Here is a 21,459-nt window from a genome sequence, read left to right as displayed (position 1 = left end):
GTGCACCACGAACTATATGGCCAAAAACGAACTGGTTAGGACTAAATCCGGTACTCTCTTGCACCACCTCACAAGCAGCTAGCAGTAACCAGGACAAGCCCTCCTCCCAATCTTTGCTCAACTCTGTATAATATGCCCGCCGCAATGACTTCAAAGTTTAGTGAAATTGCTCTAGCGCCCCCTGACTTTGAGCATGGTACGCTGATAACTGAGAGTGTTTCACCTGGAGCTCAGAACTCCCTCAAACAGGCCTCTGATGGACGGATCGGACTGCTGCTCTGCAACCAGCTCTGTCTGGGAAACACAGAAATAGGCACATCAGACAAAGAAAAAACGGCATCCGAATTTTCAACCTCTTCACGCTCAATTTCACGAGCTCCGGCACGCGTCATGGCCGCAGCCGCAAATACCTGCGGAAAATTCCGCTCGCTCTCGCCTGGCTCACTGCCCACAATCGGAACAGAACTCACCAGTGGAGCCGGTGGCACCTTGGCCGATATGAGGCCACCCGCATGCATATTTCCCAGGAGGACATCGAACCCAGCCATCGGAAACGCCGAGCGCAACGCCACCTCCACCTCACGATGGACAAGTCCACAGTCAAGTTCGAGTTTGTGTGTAGGAGAAGAGATGATGGACATGCCCATACCACGGCTCAACATGGCATCCCCAATTGCAGACTTTGAGGGAAACGGTAGAACAGAATCAAGCACGTATGTGCCCAGTGCCGCTGTGTCCCGCAGAATTGTTACAGGTACTTTTACACTGGACCCAACAAGGGAGACAAACCCCCTCTCCACGAATGGACGGTACGCCTCGTCTACATCGCCGAGACTCCTTTCGCTCCCATGTAGAGAACTTACCAACCGCGGCACCACTGACACCGGCGCAGCTGCTGACTTCATGTTCCCGTGCGTTTTGTTCCTCTGTTCGAGTGAGTACAGTCTTCTTTTATGTGACCTTTCTTGCCACAGTAGTGACATGTTTTTTCGTCGTCACGGGCAGCCCTACTTTTCCCATCCTCGATTTTGGAAGGTGCGTTATTATTATGGCTGGGTGCGTTATAATGATGGCTGGATGCAGCGTTCTCCCGGTGCGCAATTTGGGAACCCCGCGGTACCCATTCCCAGTGCGTCAAAACTGGGAAGCGGCTGCTTCTGCTACAGTCTTAACCTGCTGTTCTGTAATATACGTGGCTATACGAGCTGGAATGGCATTTTTGAACTGCTCTAACATCATCAAATCACACAAGCCTTCACAGGTGTTCCCACCTGCAACCATACGCCACCAAGTTGTTGACCAGTTCACGTGAAAACTCTACAGTAAGTATGACCGTCTCTCATCCTTTCTGCCATTCCTAAATCTCTGATGGTAACCTTCAGGCACCATCTCGTACGCTTTAAGAGCAGCAGATTTTACCATGCCAGTCTCAAGGGGAAAAAAAATCTGGGTCTTTCTCGTTTAATTTAGGCATTAAGCGCAAACTGCTCACTAAATCAAAAGGGCGCTGTCCAGACGATAAACCTACTTCACCTACCAACAGCTTCTGGTCCTTACCAGTTCCAACTTCTCCCTCTGTAAATTAAGTTTTGCCTGCTCTGTTGTATGTTTTGCCTGCTCTGTTGTCTGCCTTAACCTTTCCACTTCAGTCTGTTGCTTGGTTCTATCCATCTCTAACTGTATTAAGATCAGCTCCTTCTGTTGCTCAAAAGAAAGCTGTGCTTGCATACTTTGGTTCGGCAACGGCACCGCAGCGCCGCCTCCCTCCCCCTTTTCACCACCCGGTAAAACATCCAAATCCTTTAGGTTAACTATCAATATTGCTTTTAAAGTCTCTGGTTTACGTCTCTTATCCCCAATGTCTATTTTATAGTGTTCTGCATCTCATAGATTTGCTCCTTTGTGCATCCATCTACCAATTTCTCAGATGGAGCCACAAAAAAATCTTTAATTTGATCCATTATCAAAATCACTTGAATACAATGGACAGAAGTTAACTAACACACTGATATACACTTGGTTGAGTACTCAGGAGCGTCCCCTAACTAGCCCTAACTGCCTAAGTCAATCTTATCTAACTCACCCCTATCTCTTCATGAGGTTAGTTGCGGCTGGGGACAATGGCACCAGTTAATAATCCCATTGTCAGCCACGTACCGTGCCCCAGAGACAACTTTTTTCACCGGCCGAGGCCACCGGATATACCCGGGGCGAGTGTGTTTTGGGACGATGCGTTCTTGTATTGTACCCGGCCACACAGCAACATCCAACATATTTTCACCGGTTTGTTTAGAAGTCGAATTCGGGAAAAGAGCTCAACAACACAACGAGAGGATACAAGAGCTATCTGTGCTAGCTGCAAAGTGTGCAGATTTAAGCAAGTATTTTAAAACGGTGAAAGCTACCGAGGAAAAAGAAGCAGAGAGTGATAGACCCCCGCCGACTCAAACTAACGACCACGGGAGTTTATCATCAAATCCAATGATTCGTAGTGTATAATTATAAACAAACAACCTCCTGGTGCTTCCAAGTTGGGGGGTAGTTTCACCAAAACCAAAGGTATTGAAGAGGAGGATATGGAGAATGTTACGGTCATAAGAGATCAGAGGATTTAGCAGCTGCCATTCTGATGTTAGGAGAATGGACTGACAGGAGTAACACTACGATCAGGTAGGGTCCAACCAAGTTTCCAAATGGACTGCAGTCTGCACAGAACCCTATCCATCAGATCCAAGTAGAGTAGGTATTTTTTTGCGTCCAAAAGACCATGTATTATGCAAGTACATAATGAAGTTGACCAAAGTTTCTCAGGTGCATTATATTTGTTATTAGTGTCTGTCTATCCTCTTAAACAAACCAACTCCAAGTGCGGCTGCATCAGTGATGAGTAAGTTTACTAAGTTAATATAAAGCAAACTTCATGTTCTGAACAAAACTCACACGTCTCTGTGCCAAACCTTCTATTTGTTATACTTTACATTAGCTATTGATAATCGTAGATGGTTGATGCTCAATTCCTCTGCTCTGCTCATTATTTGAAACAGCCAGTGGTGGGTAAAATAAAATTGATATTACTCCTACTTGGCAGTTGGCTCGACGCCTGTGTTTTGCCTTGAGGTGATCAGGGCTACTCATCCCCAAGTCATTTAGAATAATAAAAAATGAATGTTAAAATAGTATTTTGATATTAAATCAGTAAGATTAGGCAAAATAACATAACCCCAACCTTAGGGTGACCACCCGTCCCGAAATTGGACCCTCTGTCCCGCGTCCCACACAAGCAGAGCAATGTCCCGAAAATCAAAGATATGGAAAAAATAAATAAAAAAAGTTTTTTTTTTAATCATAAATCGGTAAAATCACGCAAAAATAAGAATTAAATAACATAACCCTACCTCTACCCTACCCTACCCCATGTAACCATAATACCTGATGATTATGTGTTGGGGGGGGGGATCACTGAAAATCACAGCACTCGTCTTTAAAGGTTTTATGACATTCAGTTTCACAACACATTAAAAGTCTTTATCATGGTCTTAGACAGGAGGGATTTCTGAAATATGTGATTGTTAGAGGCATTTGGGGGTAAAAGTTGGGAACAAGGCCATTTTACATAATTCAAGGGTGCTGAATCAGAAAAACACTGTTCCCAAGCAAAATTCTTAGTGCTTAACCTCCTAATTTGCATATCAAAATGGCTGCCGATTTTGAAGTATTTCTTAAACAACTCTATAACAAAGCAAGCAAATCTGACAAATAAAGTGTATATATTTATGTTCTGAGGGTCATACAATGTGTGGAAGGTAGTTGTAATGTAATAAATGTAAATAAATATGCAAATTAGAGGCCACCATTACATAAAACGATTTACCGTAGTACTCAAACGGGTCCATGTGCATCCCCCTTATTTTGTTTCTAATTATCTGTATTTTTGCCATCCTTAGGACATCTAAAATACATACTTTTTCCCCATGCTAAATGTTTAGTTTTTTAGTTTTTTCTAATCTGCATATCTGAATGGCTGCCAAATTGGCAAATTCGCACCTTTATCTTCAATAACTCTGTGGCCAGGCAAGCAACATTGACAAATGAAGTGTCTATATACATTTTCTACAATGTGAGTAAAGAATTTGTAAGTAATATAATAATATAATATAATATAATATAATATAATAATCAGCCTACTCCGAAATATGCAAAATAGCGGCCCCCATAACAAATAACGGTTTAGTACTCTAAAGATACTGTATTGGCCATTGTTGAACGAAAGTCTAGACACTAGAACACATTCATACAAGGAGGTTGATCATCACTTTGTTGCTGACATGCACACATGGCTGTGCATCGTAACCCAGATTTCCGGCATTTGCAATGACGTGTTGTGCATTGCTTATGGCATGCACATGAAATCATTTCTATAGGCTATACTAGCATGGAACAGGCTGGACTAGGCTAGACTAGGTTGTACTAGGTTGTACCAGACTCTAATAGTCTCTATTAGGCTTTACTAGTCCCTTGTCAGCCCTGTAGATACTCAGACCATAGGGACTAACCACTGTGTACACAGGCCATAGCTTGTGTGTGCACGAGAAATAGTTTTGCATGAACCTTTGTAGACCATAGTACAGATCTGCCTTGTAAAGCCTAATATAGCCTAGTACAGCCTAGCAAAGCCTACTAGAGATTAAAACAGCCTATTAGAGACCAGTAGAGTCTAGTACAGTACAGCCTAGTACATCCAAGACTAGTCCAGCCTTTTGGGAGAACAGACTAGGGGAGGGTGGTATAGGCTATACTAGTATGGAACAGGCTGGACTAGGCTAGACTAGGTTGTACTAGGCTGTACTAGACTCTAATAGGCTCTATTAGGCTGTACTAGGCTCTTGTCCACCCTGTAGATCCTCAACCCTTAGGGCCTAACCACTGTGTACACGGCAATAGCTTGTGTGTGCACGAGCAATAGTTTTGCATGAACATTTGTAGGCCAAAGTAAAGTACTGCCTTCTATAGCCTAATAGAGCCCAGTAAAGCCTAGCAAAGGCTGCTAGAGCTGAAAGCAGACTATTAGAGCCCAGCAGAGACTAGTACAGTAAAACCTAGTACACCCAGGTCTAGCCTAGTCCAGCCTGGTGGGAGAACATAATAGGGAGGGGGTACCAGGCTATACTAGGACTGATAAGGCTGGACTAGGATAGATGAGGCTGTACTAGGCTGTACTAGACTCTAATAGGCTCTATTAGGCTGTACTATGCTCTTGTCAGCCCTGTAGATCCTCAACCCATAGGGACTAACCACTGTGTATACGGGCAATAGCTTGTGTGTGCACGAGCAATAGTTTTGCATGAACCTTTGTAGACCATAGTACAGATCTGCCTTGCACAGCCTAATAGAGCCTAGTACAGCCTAGCACAGCCTACTAGAGCTTAAAACAGCCTAATATAGACCAGTAGAATCTAGTATAGTACAGCCTAGTACACCCATGACTAGTCCAGCCTTTTGAGAGAACAGAATAGGGGAGGGGGTACAAGGCTATGCTAGGACTGATAAGGCTGGACTAGGATATGTTAGGCTGTACTAGGCTGTACCAGACTCTAATAGGCTCTATTAGTCTGTGCTAGGCTCTTGTCAGCCCTGTAGATACTCAGACCATTGGGACTAACCACTGTGTACACGGGCAATAGCTTGTGTGTGCACGAGCAATAGTTTTGCATGAACCTTTGTAGACCATAGTACAGATCTGCCTTGTACAGCCTAATATAGCGTTGTACAGACCAGCACAGCCTACTGGAATTTAAAACAGTCTATTAGAGACCAGTAGAGTCTACAACAGTAAAGCCTAGTACACCCATAGCCTAGTCCAGCCTTTTGATGAAACAGACTAGGGGACGGCGATATAGGCTATACTAGCATGGAACAGACTGGACTAGTTAAGACTAGGTTGTACTAGGCTCTATTAGGTTGTACTAGGCTGTACTAGTCCCTTGTCAGCCCTGTAGATACTCAGACCATTGGGATTAACCACGGGCAATAGTTTGTGTGTGCACGACCAATAGTTTTTTTCCCTGTTGGCCATCTAAGTGTACCTATAGCCATCCCCATCCCACTCTATATAGTTGTGTTGAAAGTAGTTTGTGTTCAGTTATCAGTACCAGTTCTGTGGCTGGATGGTAAAAATACAGATAGGGATGCGGATGGATCACTTTAAGTACGAAACCGTTTTCTGTAATAGTGGCCTCTAATTTGCATATGTATTTACATTATTTACATTTATTTAAATCTATTACATTATAAATACCTTCCACACATTGTCTGACCCTCAGAATATAACTATATATACACTTTATTTGTCAGATTTGATTGCTTTGTTATAGAGTTATTTAAGAAATACTTCAAAATCAGCAGCCATTTTGATATGCAAATTAGGAGGTTAAGCACTAAGAATTTTGCTTGGGAACAGTGTTTTTCTGATTCAGCACCCTTGAATTATGTAAAATGGCCTTGTTCCCAACTTTTACCCCCAAATGCCTCTAACCTCCTTATAGAAGGCCTTTTTTCTGAAATCCCTCCTGTCTATCTTTCAAACGTGTATTAAAATGTTTTAACTGAAAACTCAACTCCAGTGAGCCATGGCATTTTCTTTCTCTCTGATTTCTATAGCCTTTTCAACTGCAATGTCAGAAATCAGCAGAGGTTGCAGTTTACAGATTTGCCTGTCAATCATCACCTCTGCTCCACCCCCAACCCTCAATCCCTCCCCCAAATGCCACACCCCCTTAGAGAAAGTGCTTCTTCTTTTTTTCAGTGCATAGCATCATAATGCAACCATAGCAACAGAGGATAGGACTACTTTTTCCAGTTAATGACACTTTATAATAAGAAACTATAGCCGCTAATGCCCATTTATTTGACCCTGAATCAGACCCTGATTTAGATCTTTTACTTGATGATACTCCGCCAAAAGTTAGGCCACTGCGAACACAGCAGACAGATTTTGTGATGAAATATTTGTCTATGTAAAGGTAATATCCATTTATTGAAAAGACAGAATCAACGTTGTTGTCGATCACAATATCTTTCATCGTATCATCCTACTGTAGTCTGTGTACAATATAATAGGCAGTATGTATTGGTTTGTAAAATAAAAAACAGTAAAGAAGGCTACCGTTATGCTCACATATCACACGTCTTGGTTGAATGCTTGATTCTGATTGGTCAATCGCTGAATACAGTGGTGTGTTATTTCTGGATAATGACCGATAAGCTCAATAACAGACCGCTGTCTAGGACTCAGAGCACCTGCTCATATCAACCTGCACTGCTTTTATGTTGTATCCAACATGACAGCCATGTAAACAAACAAACACTATGCCATTTACAACTAAACTTTGCTCTCAAGAATGTTTTTGAAAACATTTGAAACAAGAAATAGACCTCCGCTCCACGTCGGTGCATAATCAGCATGCCAAAAGAGGATGAGAATGAGTGCTGCTATGTGAAATACCACAGGTAACAATCTAGCAAAATGTTTGTTCCTGGCCTTTGAATTAATTGTAATTGCTTAAGCCCCGCCCCCTCTGTGTTCCTATTGGCTGGGCTTTAAACAGCCACAACTCCATTTACCAGCATGCTAAACTTCCCAAACTTGGTAGGTGCTGTACAGGCTGTAATTGCTAAAGCCCCACCACCTTGGAATGAATGGAGAGGGATTTAACATTGTTCTTGTAGTTCATATAGGTTAATGAAATTAACTCAAAGGCACCACTCACTTCACACGGGGTGTGATTTTTTATTAACAGAATTGTATTAATTGATGTAACATTGGCACAATGTAAATACAATAGTGTTGGTTTCATTATGAGTAATATATACATTAAAAAGTTCAAAATAAACGGGAAATTACATTTTATAGGGTAAAACACCATCCTCACACTGTCTGTCCTTATACCCTGTCTGTCCTCACACACTGTCTGTCCTCACACACTGTCTAACCTCACACAGAGACACTGAGTCACCAGGTCCAACCCAGAACCCAGGGTAGAGTGGTTCAGTAAATGTGTTCTGGAAAGTGTACAGGTGTGTCAGTGTGTCAGAGGACACTCTGTAGAAGGACAGAGTCCCAGCAGGACAGTCCACATACACTGCTATTCTGTTGGAGTCAGAGGGACGAACAGGAAGGACAGTTTTACTCCAATTGTGAATGACAGTGTAATTGTCACCATGGTGACTATCTCTACATTCCAGACTCCAGGACTTGTCATTGAATCCAAGCAGACAGTCATCACCCTGTCCTTTCCTTCTGATTCCTCTGTAAGTCACTGCTATTGATACCCATCCACTCCACTCTACCGCCCAGTAACAGTGTCCAGTCAGACCCTCTGTACACAGAACCTGATAATGTCCATCAAACCTGTCAAGATGACCAGGATACAGAACCCATCCCCGTGTCACCTCCCTGTTGTTCTCAGACAGAGAAAGTCCTCTGTTTGCTGTATTTGTGTCCAGTGTGAGACGATGGAAATCTGATGAAAAAAACACACAATTAACATTAAAAACATCTAGGGCAGTGACAAACAGCCAAAAAGGCTGTACCAGAGGTAGAACCAAACAGAACATTGTTTTTCTTCATCTCTATAGCCTCCCATACATGAAATGGATGCAAAAGTGGTGACATTGAAATATAAAGTTATACACCCCCAAACTAAAATAAAGCCTGGCCGTCACGGGGTTGAGGCATATACTCAAAGTAGATTCACAATGGAAGCGCCGAGAAATTTTAAACTAGACATATTTGAAGCCAGGACATCCCTCTACATTCTAAAAAAGACTGAATAACTAGACCATTAACATCTGAATGTAAATAGGACATACAGTCATTTGAACACATACCTACAATAGGCGAAAATGTAAATCTATGTAGAATGGACAAATAACAATCACACATTTTTGAGGATGCATTTTTGCTTTTTTTTTAACCATGAGCCAAAGCCTAAAAATAGCCGAACTACAATCTCACAAGCTCACGTCTGTGACGCGCTGTGAGCTTGTAGATCGGCTATTTTTCGGTGCACGACACCAGCACATAACTAAGTGTAAATCAGGCATAACTCCATCTCTAATCCCTAAACCAAAACAAATTTAAATGTGTAATCCTAACCCAAATCTTTTTCCAATTGTAAATCTCTCAAAATATTTTAGACACACACACACACACACACACACACACACACACACACACACACACACACACACCTTCCTCACACCTTATCATTCCGAAGTGAACATTCTATGAGAATAAAACATCTACAACCTCGCAACGCGTCACAATGAGCTTGTAGATTTTTTTAAGCTTGCAGCTTTTAGGGGAAGAGGGAAAATAGAGGTGTCCTATAGAGTCCTTAGGAACTCCAGTCAATGACGTGGGTTTAAGTGTTTAACAGACAAAATACAAAATCATTAAAATAATGTTTTAATAATTAAAATCATGTCCAGACACTCACATCTTGAAAGGAGTTGAGGTTCAATCCAGTGATCTACACCATGTATCACACTGTAGGAAGTAGAACAACAATAAATCAATCTCTAACTGGCAACACAATGTCCCCTCTACATGACCATTTACCATTTACCATTTACCATGACACTATTATTATTATTACGGGGCCAGGCTCTGCAGAGCAAGGCTCCGTTTTGTTATTGGCATTATTCTTCTTTTTTACAGGGCCAGAGCTCAGGCACTGAGCTGGGCTCCGTTTTGATGTTGGCATTATTTTTCTCTGCCACTTTTCGCAGTTCTAGCTGAACCGTGCTGTCGCTTTTTACGAAACTCGGCCATATGGTAGATGGTCATGAAAAGCTATCAAGAAATAATTCTCACAATCTTTCGTCAAAAGGTGGCGCTATAGCACTCAATTGAAAATGCCAACTTTAAACAGGTACAACTCATGCCCTGTTTGACCTACAGCCCCCTCGATACACATATGCGTCTCCTCATGCTGAACAACTTTCACCCTCTGACTTTTGACCTCTGACCTCTAGATCTCCCACCATTTTGAATGATATGAAACAACGCGGCCGTGGTCACGTCCAACGCGCAAATCCTTCTACCTAAATAGCGTCTTTTGCGGAAGATAGGGCCCGTAGTGTGTTCCAGCACATTGAAAGTAGATGGATTACAGACATATATTTGAGTTACATTTACTGTATTTTCCCCCCTTTATATACTTGTACAAATCTCTCCAGCACCTGGGTGAGATCGCCTTTGATATTCAAAAGGAGCCACATCAATGTTTTCCTTTCTCTTATACTTATGTTTGTATTACTTTCATTGAATTGTTTTGTTTGTGAAGATCTTTGTAAAAGTGAAAAGTGCTACACAAATAAACCTTTTTATTGAATTATTATATTGATCTGCCTCCTGACTTTTATTACCTTGTGTTCCAGGTATCCAAATGTAATGAATTCTGGGATAGGTGGCTAGTGAGACATTAACGACAATTACATTTGATTTACTATTATTGTTGTAAAACAAATGTGTTTAAAACAGCTGTTCATGTTTTAAAGTTACAGACTGATGAAGGATCATTAAATCATTCAAGTTAAAAGTTAAAATTGCCCCCCAAATCAGAGCTCACCTTTTTTTCTCTCACAACTGCACAGTTTAATTAAATATAGGTGGAGGAAAGAATTCATTTATTTGGTAAAGCATTAACTCAATATATGAATTCAGAACATGTATTTTCAGCAGAAAGAAATAGTCTTTGAAGGTCTATGTCTCGAATTAATATTTTCAGAATACATCATTCTATAAGGTGCACTTTGGGTAAATCTATGCACGTTAATTTTTATAGCCCTGATCCTCTACTTTTATATGAAATGAAAAGAAAGAAAGAAAGAAAGAAAGTTATGAGTGTCATTGAAACATTGTAAGGAAATAACTACACCAACACACAAGTCCACTCACTTGAGAGTCGGCAGTCTTGAGAGCAATTTCAATCCTGACTCCTGCAGGATGTTGAAATTCAGGTGCAGGTGTCTTAGATGGGAGGCATCAGAGCTGAGAGCTGAGGCCAGAACTTCACAGCATCTCTCCGACAACCAGCAGTTAGTCAGTCTAAAATAAGAATCAAACATGACATGTTTGATATTCTGTCATAAAATACATTATTCCCGGATAGAGAACCTGCTTATAACAATAAGGAAACAGACAGAAACAGGTTAACAACAGATGACAACAGATGCAACTTCTGCCGGAGCAAAAGAGAATACAGACACACACACACACACGCGCGCACGCGCGCGCACGTTACAAATGAACAAGGCTATCCTAATGTTTCTCATTCATTTAGTGTTAAGTGTTGACCAACATAAGAGATGAAGACATGTGTTAATGGATGATCAGCTTCAGGAGGAACCAAGAGCCTTAATTTGACGCATGTTTTACATATATATTGATATTATTTTCTTAGGTATTCATAATGCAGTTGTTAAAATCTATATGAAATCATAATATCATAATAAACAATGCTACAACTGTTCAAACAAATGTATGTGCATTCATCTGACCTTAGCGTCGCCAGTCTACAAAGTGGACTCTTCAGTAAAGCAGAGAGCGAATCCAGTACCGATGGTTCTTGAAGGTTATTGTAACTCAGGTCCAGCTCTTTTATGTGGGGATTAGAGCTGAGAGCTGAAGCCAGATCTTCAAATCCTGTCCGAGTGATGTTACACCCAACAAGTCTGTAATTGCATGTTACATATAAGATCAGAGTTGATCAAAAAAGATGATACAAAGTTCACTGCCAAATATCTTCTCCTATCTGTCTTTCCATAAGTTATGTTCAGGGGTGCACATAACTTTTTAGGTCTAGTACTCAGAAGAGCACCTGGAGGGTCAAGGGGGGGGATTCAGCACGGCGCCCACCGGACAGTTATGTCAACGGGGGGGGGGGGGGGGGGGCTGCCAAGGTTGGTGCCCTGTGCTGCGTTGCTTTTATCCGCCAGATTTGGACGTTCACGGCATATTTTGCACCATTACGGTGGGTTCAGCACGCAGCCAGCTAATGCGAGGCGATGCGAGACAAAAGCACACCAACGTCGTCTGATGTGGTGCGCATTATTTATTTTGGGTACACATGCGCACCTGCGCACCAGTTATGTGCACCCCTGGTTATGTTCATATTATCGATGACCAAGCTCATCGTTGATATGAGCTTGGTCACTAATGCTACATGCTTGAAACTCATGGTGAGTGGTCTTACGGGACAGGCTGTAATTGCTTAAGCCAAGCCTTCTCTGTGTTCCTATTGGCTGAACTTTATACAGCCAGTTCCCAGCATGCTACAGGCTCGAAATAGTGTGTGCTGTCTTACAGGGCATGCTGTAATTGCTTAATTGGCTGAGCTTTAAACAGCCATAACTCCAGTTCCCAGCATGCCAAAGACCCCAAACCTGGCGGGTGCTCTTAGACAGCCAATTAAAAAGCCAAACGGGAGGTAATTTGCTGATGCCCCGCCCCCTCTATGTTCCTATTCGCTGGGATTTAAACAGCTATAACTCCAGTTCAGAGAATACTAAAGTCTTCAAACTTGGTAGGTGGTCTCACAGGATGGACTGTAATTGCTGAATTCCCAACCCCACTGCACTCCTATTGTCTGGGGTTTAAACAGCCATAACTCCAGTACCCAGTATGCTCCAGGCCCCAAACCCGGTGGGTGGTCCCACCAACTTCCAATATCAACTTCCGCTTTTTAAATTTCTACTTCCGGTTTGTTGGATTGCCTTGAAACTTCACCAAAGATGGTTAATATATAAAGATGTAGCCACTAGAGGTGAAATTGTACACACATCATACAAATGGTCTCCTAAGTGGGTGCCGGTGTCTGATGGCAAATCTCACCAACGTCCTATGTTAAGTGGTGGTATCCAATATTGTGCTTCAATGCCTAGTTCAGTGACCATGGGGCTAAAGAATCGTTATAGAAGCTGGGTACACGCTCACTCTTCCATTGGAAATAATAGACTCTAACCTGCTTCCGGTCTCCTAAAAAGGCGGCCACCTACTCCACGCAGCTATAGCGCATTATTTTTTTCCCCATTCCATCACTCCATCAAGTGACTGAGTGTGTTTGTCCGTATGCATGAGCACGGCAACAACAGCGGCAGCTGATTGCAACACTAAGATTACACTAATTAAACAGAAACAGGAGACAGTGCAACACATGTGCCACTTAAAGACATGCACACACACACACACACAGGCTGGCTCAGCACATGTGCGTGCAAAGCGCGCATGTGCGTGTGTGTGTGTGTGTGTGTGTGTGTGTGTGTGTGTGTGTGTGTGTGTGTGTGTGTGTGTGTGTGTGTGTGTGTTGTGAGGCGACAGCGCTACCGACTGCGCCACTGTGCCCCCTAGGTGCTCTTAAACGGCCGATAGGGACAGGCTGTAATTGCTTAAGCGCCGCCCTCTCTGTGTTCTTATTGGCTGGGCTTTAAACAGCCATAACTCCAGTTCCCAGCATGCTAAACCTCCCAGACGGGCAATATGGATGGGACATTGGCCTTAGTTATTCAACGGGTCATTATTATAAAGTGCTACCAAAAATAATGCTGGTAAATTAATCTGACCTTAGAATCTGCAGTCTACAATGTGGACTCTTCAGTCCGTCAGAGAGCAACTCCGTGAAAGAATCTTCGAGCTCATTCCCACTGAGGTCCAATTCTCTTAGATGCGAAGGATTAGAGCTGAGAGCTGAAGCCACCAATTCACAGTGTGTCTCCCTGAGGTCACAGCCAACAAGGCTGTAAAGATTAAATGTAAAATCCGAAATGATCGAAACGGATTAGACCACATTCACTGTCAATGAAGTTAAGTAAGAGATCTTCTACAGTTAGAAATGTTGCACATACATTAAATTTACAATCCAGCCAGGCAGATGTTATTGCATTTTCCTCTCTCATTTCTTAACACATTACCTGCCATCCACGGTTATACTCGTGAATCAAAATCTACCCCTTTATCTGCCACCCACGGTTCTAACCGTGGGATGGGTCTTTTATTTGATTTATTGTATATTACACCGTTGTGCAGCTTGTACGTTAATATCATTCATCTAGATGACGGAGAAGTTGAAAAATTACGTGTTTCGGTCACGTGATCACACAAAACACGTTATAACAAAACACTAAAGCCGAGAGAACCACTGCATAGATTATCGAATCAGGTCTATTTGGTTGCAAATGTTAGAGACATCTCACTGTGTGAGTGTGAGAGAGAGATAGACAGAGAGACAGACAGACAGACAGACAGACAGATGGGAGGAAGAAGAAGAAGAGAGGGCTTGTAGATTTGCTATTTTCACAAAATTAATCTGTGGAACCGAGTCAAACATGGGGGTCCCCAGTTCAAATAGGATTATTTTGGGGGGTCACAGCCTGAAAAGGTTGAGAACTACTGCATAGATTATCGAATCAGGTCTATTTGGTTGCAAATGTTAGAGACATCTCACTGTGTGCAAAATAAATGTCAAACACTTTTGAAGTCATTTTTATGCCTCTATCATGTTCCGCAAGGACTTTTTTGGTATGACTTTTTAGACAAAAGTATTATAAATGTAATTGTGTTGTTTTTTGCCTAATATTTGCCTAATAACATTTTCAATCATTCAATCAATCAATCAAGCCCTCTGGTGTTAAACTTGAAAAAGTCAAATTTACAATTAAAGGCTCAGTTGAGAAATTCTATGCCAGGTGGCAACCCTTTACATAATAGGTTACATTCTGACCGCTCAGCCGTAACCACTTTACATCTCACTTAAATTATTTCCCAAGGAGGGGTACGGTTATATATTATCTAAAACATGTAGCTATGCATTTTGCGTCTTATTCTTTATTTTATTTATTCTTTATATATTTTTCTCCTTAATATCCCTTCCTTTTTTGGATCGAACTTAAATTACTCCGGCAATTTTTTGTGTTGAGGGTTGGAGGTTGTAACCCGACTCCACCAGATGGGGGCGGTATTGACTTCACAATACAGACTCCATCTGGACTCGCGCATAGAGTAGAGCTGCCCGCACCGCTGCGTGTTCGAACCAATCAGCGGGATCATCCAATCACCTGCCAAGTAGCTTGAAAAAAAAGGGACCGCCCCTTCATCGATTGTGCTACCGAGGTCCCAGATTGGGCTTGGCAATTGATCAAGCATGCATATGTGAGTTGGTTGAATGATTGAGAAGTAAGGTTTTCTAATTAACCCATTAAAATTGGAAAAGCATCTGTGTCATTTTAGATTTTAGCTATTTATATAGCAACATACGTTTTTCAGAAAACTCTTAGGATTTAGACGGTGGTTCTCAAAAAAATGTATTTGCATGCTTATAAATGTTTTTTCCGCCGCTTGCTTCTGTGTGTTGTATACAGATGGACCGACTCTAAGGGTCTGATGGTCTACTAGTGGTCAAAATGATTGCTTTTGGTCATTCCGCCCAGCCAAATGGGATGGGATGTGTTTGTCCTGTCTCAAACAAAAAAACTAAGAATGTCACTGACAGAAACCTTGTACAACCTTGTGTAACTCTGAACTCTTTAAATACATAAACTTTAAAAAAGAAAAATACATGTTGTAAGGAGCGAGACTGTTAGATTCTTAGTCTTGTTTTTACCTGGCTTTATTGAGGACTGGTCTTTATTTGTATACACACAATACCACCTGTCACTATGTGCAACCCAGACAGTATTTGAGAACGGGTTATTATTGGAGCTTTTACATTGACCATCATTTCTAGTTATAGCGTTAGGTGTACGTTTTCTATATGACTACTAACCGAGCCTTTCTGCTGTTCCTCACAGCTGGTATCAGTCTCCATCGCCCCTCCCTTGATGTGTTGTATGTGTCCAGGTCCAACTCTTCCAGAGCCTCCTCTGACATCTGCAGCATGGAGGCCAGAGCTGAACACTGGGACTCAGACAGTTGTGTCTTTGATCTGTCCTCTGACTTCAGGAACTTTTGGATCTCCTTGTGTACTGAGTGGTCGTTCATCTCCATCAAGCAGTGGAAGATGTTGATAATTCTCTCAGGAGAGTAATCTTTAGTGGTCATCTCCTTCAGGTTGTTGATGGCTCTCTGGATGCTCTCTCGACTGTTGTCTGTCTGGCCCAGCAGGCCTCCTAACAGACTCTGGTTGGACTCCAGTGAAAGGCCATGAAGAAAGCGGACAAAGAGATCCAGGTGGCCATTTTGACTTTGTAGGGCTTTTTCAATGGCTCTCTGCAGGAAGTCATCCAAGAAACTGACACTGCCTCCCAGGAATGCCTTCAGTACCTCTGTGTTCCTCTCTGTGAAACAGTGGAACAGGTAGACAGCAGCCAGAAACTCCTGGATGCTCAGATGAACAAAGCTGTAGACCGTTGTCTGGAAGCTCACACTCTCTCTTTTGAAGATCTCTGTGCACACTCCTGAGTACAGTGAGGCTTCTTTCACATCAAGACAACACTTTTCCAGGTCTTCTTGGTAGAACATGATGCTACCTTTCTGAAGATGTTCAAACGCCAGCCTGCCCAGCTTCAAAAGAACCTCCCTGTCAGTCTCAATGAGCTGCTGTTGATTCGGCTCATGAATCTCATCATACTTCTTCTTCTTCCTCTTTGTCTGGACCAACAGAAAGAGGCAGTACAGATTGACCAGGGTCTTGGGCAGCTGCCCTGTCTCGTCTGTCTTCAACATGTCCTCCAGAACAGTAGCAGTGATACAGCAGAAGACTGGGATGTGACACATGATGTGGAGGTTCTTTGATGTCTTCATGTGTGAGACGATTCTGCTGGCCAGCTTCTCATCACTGAATCTCTTCCTGAAGAACTCCTCCTTCTGGAGTTCTGTGAACCCTCGTACTTCTGTCACCCTGTCAAAACATGCAGGAGGGATCTGATCGGCTGCTGCAGGTCTGGTAGTTATCCAGAGGAGAGCTGAGGGGAGCAGAGTCCCCTTGATGAGGTTTGTCAACAGCACGTCCACTGATGATGTCACTGTGACATTAGAAACAATGTCATTGTTGTTGAAGTTCATTGAAAACCTGCTTTCATCCAGACCATCAAAGATGAAGCCAACTTTCCAGGCAGCAAGCTGCTCTGCTGTGACCATCTTTAATGTTGGGTGGAAAACATGGATCAGTGTGAGGAGACTGTGCTGCTCATCTCTGACCAAGTTCAGCTCCCGGAATGAAAAGGGAACCAGGAGAATTGTATCTTGATTTTCCAAACCCTTTGCCCAGTCCAGGGTGAATTTACGCACAGAGAAGGTTTTTCCAATGCCAGCAATGCCCTTGGTCAGAACCTTTCTGATGGGTGCCCCACTGCCAAGGAGGAGGGGTTTAAAGATGTCACAGTTGTTGATTTGTGTGCCATGGTGGGTCTGCTTGTTGTAAGCTATCTCTAGCTGCCACACCTCATGTTGGTTATTAACCCCTTCACTCTGTCCCACTGTGATGTAGAGCTCTGTGTAGATGCTGGTGAGGGAGGGCACTTCAGTGACGTCTGTCACACGATCAAGACTTTTCAAACTGATCTTATAATCCTTTAAATCCTCCTGCAGACTGATGTCTACTACGAGAACAAAATGAAACATTTTAAATTGTCAGGTTAATTATAACTTTACATCCAACACATCAATACTATTTATTAAATACCCTACAAATAATCCAAAATGTGTTATGACAAGCAGGCAAAATAAATAGCATTGGATCATTTGTTTTTGTCCAAATTTAGATGTTTAACATCAGTATTTAGCATTTTAGTAATTAATATGAAATGTTAATTAGTGTAAATTGTGTCCAGTCTTACTTTGTCCACTTGTGGTTTGACTGGGTGTCTTCAATCCAGATGTGGTGAGAACAAAACTACTCCTTTTCCTCTCTCTGTGGAGGACATGAATACTATGTATTAACTTAAGACTGTATAGGTTTTAGTTTGGACGACCATACAGATGTATGCAAAGGTTAAAATATAGTTTAGATAGCATGTTATCTAGACAGACAGACAGACAGACAGACAGACAGACAGACAGACAGACAGACAGGTAGACAGGTAGACAGGTAGACTGGTAGAGACAGATACATGCTACACGTAAACCTAGTGGTCACTGGTCACTACAGATGTAGACCTTCAGGAACATCTTGGTGAACAGGGCCTGTGTCCACCGAAATCGTTTTGGTCAGCGCTACCGCTGCTTTAACATTCAATTCTAGTCTTAGTCTGATCTTTCACTCAACCTGTCTATGTTCAGCTGTAATTACCCCATGAAGACATGCAACAAAGAGGATAAATGAACCATTTCCCTGGCTGGAACCAAACAACCAATGCATTCTTACTGTTTGGAGAGATGCAGGTTCTGGTCATCTGATGGGGTGTGAAGTGCTGTTAACTGCTGTCTATTGTTTTCCTTAAGTTGCCAGCCAACAACTAATCTGCATGCTAGGCTCCAGCAGCAGTAGTAGGTATCATACTGAGCCATCCAATCAATGTAGCAGTGTGACAGTAGTATGGAAACGCAGTCTAGCGGGCACGCACGTGCATGTGCGGGCGCATGCTAGTGATCACACTGGTGGAACGGCGTTGTACTGCGCTATGACACGACTACACCTCCTGGTAGCGACTAGGTTTGGTCATCCCCTAAGCCTGCTTTCTGACATGCTAACTGGTCTAACTATGTTTGAAGCTGAATGTCCCAGCTATCATATTTGGACAAACTAACTAAGTTTGGAGCTGAATGCCCTAGCTATCATACCTGGACAAACTAACTATGTTTGGAGCTGAATGTCCTACTGTAGCTATCATACCTGGACAGGAGCACTGACTCTATACGCAATCTTAATCAATAGGGCATTCTGACATGACACAATCTATAGCTTGTGTCATGTCTTGGTTTTTGTGATATGCACATGTAACTTAGCAGCAGATCACTTTGTTGTGCTATAGTGTTGCATATATTGTATAGTGTTATAGTGTTGTGTATAGTGTTGTGTATATTGTATAGGAGGATTCACATACTTTGTGTGTGGAGGTCCAGGTTCATTGCTGAAGTTAATTATTGCTCCTTTTGACCAGTCACTCTTCATAGATACACAGCTGGGTGTTGGAGACTGTGGTCTGTGGTAAACACTTCTGGAATCATAACAAAACTTTTATACAATTATCATGTGAATTGAAAGGTCAGTTTGTTCAAGATCATTTACTGTTATGTCCCATTATACAAGAAAGTGAAACTTCTTGGGTTCAGCTCTTTGACGTTGCAGCAACAAGAATGGCATACGATCGGTTTCTCTCCATCTGTCATCACTCGTCTATTAAGTTATATGGCATCGGCAATTTCCTAGGATTAATGAATAGTCAAGGGCTTGGAAAATAGTTAAGCATAGACACACAGTTAAATGTGTATGAAAAATAATAATAATAATGATAAGGGGTATGAATAAATCAATCACGGTTAAATAATTGATGTATGAAAGAAATGGGTCCCAGGTTCTGTGAAAACCATTCAAGGAACCTCTAACTGAAAATATAATTTTCTCTAATTGAAGAAATGATGACAGGTCTTTTAATCAAAATGTCGTGGGAGGGGGGTTAGGACTCCTAACTCCAAATGGAGCAATATGCGGTGCGCCGTCTAGCTATAAGAGAAGCAAATGCGACCAGATCTGTCTGGTACTTATTACATCTCCCCATATGGAAGTCCATAGGTTCAAAAATTAAATAATAAATACCACAATGAAATAAATAATAAACACAATGATATAAATACAAAATACAAAATACAATTAAATAAATAAAAAATACAATAAAATAAATAAATGTATTTATTTATTGTGTATTTTTTTTATATCATTGGGTTTTCTATTTATTTCTTTGTGGTTCTTATTTATTTCATTGTAACTTTTAATGTCAACCTATATATATTACATGATGCCACTTTTAGCTATTTAATCAAGTCCATACTGTAGGTCCAAAAATCAAAAAATAAATATCGCTATGAAATGAATAAAATCCACAATGAAATGAATAAAAAACACAGTGATATAAATAAAAATACAATTAAATAAATATAAATGTATTTATTTATTGTGTAATGTTTTTTTTTTTTTATTGCGTTTTATATTTATTTCATTGTGACTTTTGATGTCAACCTATATATATATATTACATGTTGCCACTTTTAGCTATTTCATAAGGTACATTGGTCCAAAAATGGTATAACAAATACAACAAGGAAATATATAAAAAACGCAATGAAATAAATAAAAAATGCAATGAAATAAATAAATCAATTTATTTATTTCATTGTGTTTTTCATTTAATTGTGCTTTTTATTTATATCATTGTGTTTTTTGTTTAACTGTGTTATATATATCATTGTGTTTTTTATTTCATGCTGACTTTTCATAATCATGGCTATTGGCTTTTTCAAAAGAATGGCTTCCATTAACCGAATCATGGTTTGACATCGCCGTCTGTCAATCAACAGGAATGGGGCAGGATCATGGGCGGGGTCTAAATTTAACACTCATTCAAACCAAAGCAACAGATTGTTGAGAAGCCGATTACTTATGTAAGCCTATGATGGAAGCCCATTGGACCAGTGTTGCCAACTTAGCGACTTCTTTCCAGACCCCACCAGCGACTTATTTAGTGAAAAGCTTCTAGTGATTTGTGACGCAAACCTCCTGGACTTGCCCAAAAAAATAAAAAAACGCACCTGGGGTGACAGGGCATTTTCAGTTGCGGCCCCCACCCTTTGGAATCCACTCCCACCCCACATCAAAACTGCCCCCACTCTTGCCGTTTTCAAAGCCTCCCTCAAAACCCACCTCTTTAGACTCGCCTTCCCTGCCCAGACCTAACCAAACCTCACTTTCGTCCTCTAAGACAAGTCTTAGCCTTTTGTTTTAGCCTTTTAATGTTTTCTTTTCTTTTGTTTTCTTTTTTCTCCTAATAAAATTGTTTTTAATCTGTTTTGTAAAGCGACTTTGGGTACTAGAAAAGCGCTATATAAGTCTGATGTATTATTATTATTATTATTATATACACACACACACACACACACACACACACACACACACACACACACACACACACACACACACACACACACACACACACACACACACACGCGCACACGTGGAGTCTCTCTGGGAAACCGCCCGACAGGTAGGCACCTCACCAGGGAGAAGCAGTGGGAGAGAGACAGAGAGAGGCCACCACAGCCTAGGCCACGTCATCGAGGGGCGGTACCTACCTGTCCTCATCATGAATCAACCTCAACTCAGCGCACCTGCGTTGACCGGCTAGGTGTGGCCACACAAACTCTAAAACACAGCCGCTCTGTCTCAGACTCCACTGGCTCTCCTGGTGAATGGACAGGTGCTCGGGCGGTAAGTGAGAAACTCCACTATTTCCCTGTACCAATGCTGACAT

At 41.7% G+C, this 21,459-nt stretch overlaps 2 protein-coding genes across 2 annotated transcripts; both read right to left on the bottom strand.

Annotated features, from left to right (window-relative positions):
- Nucleotides 1–219: 219 nt before the first annotated feature.
- On the bottom strand, nt 220–9,268 carry LOC311050672 (stonustoxin subunit beta-like; the record flags this gene model as incomplete). The annotated part of the gene is made up of 4 exons (XM_084064758.1): nt 220–294; nt 471–680; nt 7,990–8,519; nt 9,250–9,268. 4 exons carry the CDS (start codon nt 9,266–9,268, stop codon nt 220–222), a joined length of 834 nt encoding a protein of 277 aa, XP_083920884.1.
- A 1,688-nt stretch (nt 9,269–10,956) lies between these two features.
- LOC311050671 (protein NLRC3-like) lies at nt 10,957–21,459 on the bottom strand (the record flags this gene model as incomplete). The annotated part of the gene is made up of 5 exons (XM_084064757.1): nt 10,957–11,110; nt 13,624–13,797; nt 15,822–17,592; nt 17,833–17,906; nt 21,281–21,459. The coding sequence occupies 5 exons, from the start codon at nt 21,457–21,459 to the stop codon at nt 10,957–10,959; spliced, it is 2,352 nt and encodes a 783-aa protein (XP_083920883.1).

The sequence above is a fragment of the Gymnoscopelus microlampas genome (assembly GCF_963454915.1).
Source record: "Gymnoscopelus microlampas genome assembly, chromosome: 8".
Taxonomy (NCBI): Eukaryota; Metazoa; Chordata; class Actinopteri; order Myctophiformes; family Myctophidae; genus Gymnoscopelus; species Gymnoscopelus microlampas.
The sequence above is the reverse complement of the archived record's forward strand: the minus strand, read 5'-3'. Positions and strand labels throughout refer to the sequence as shown.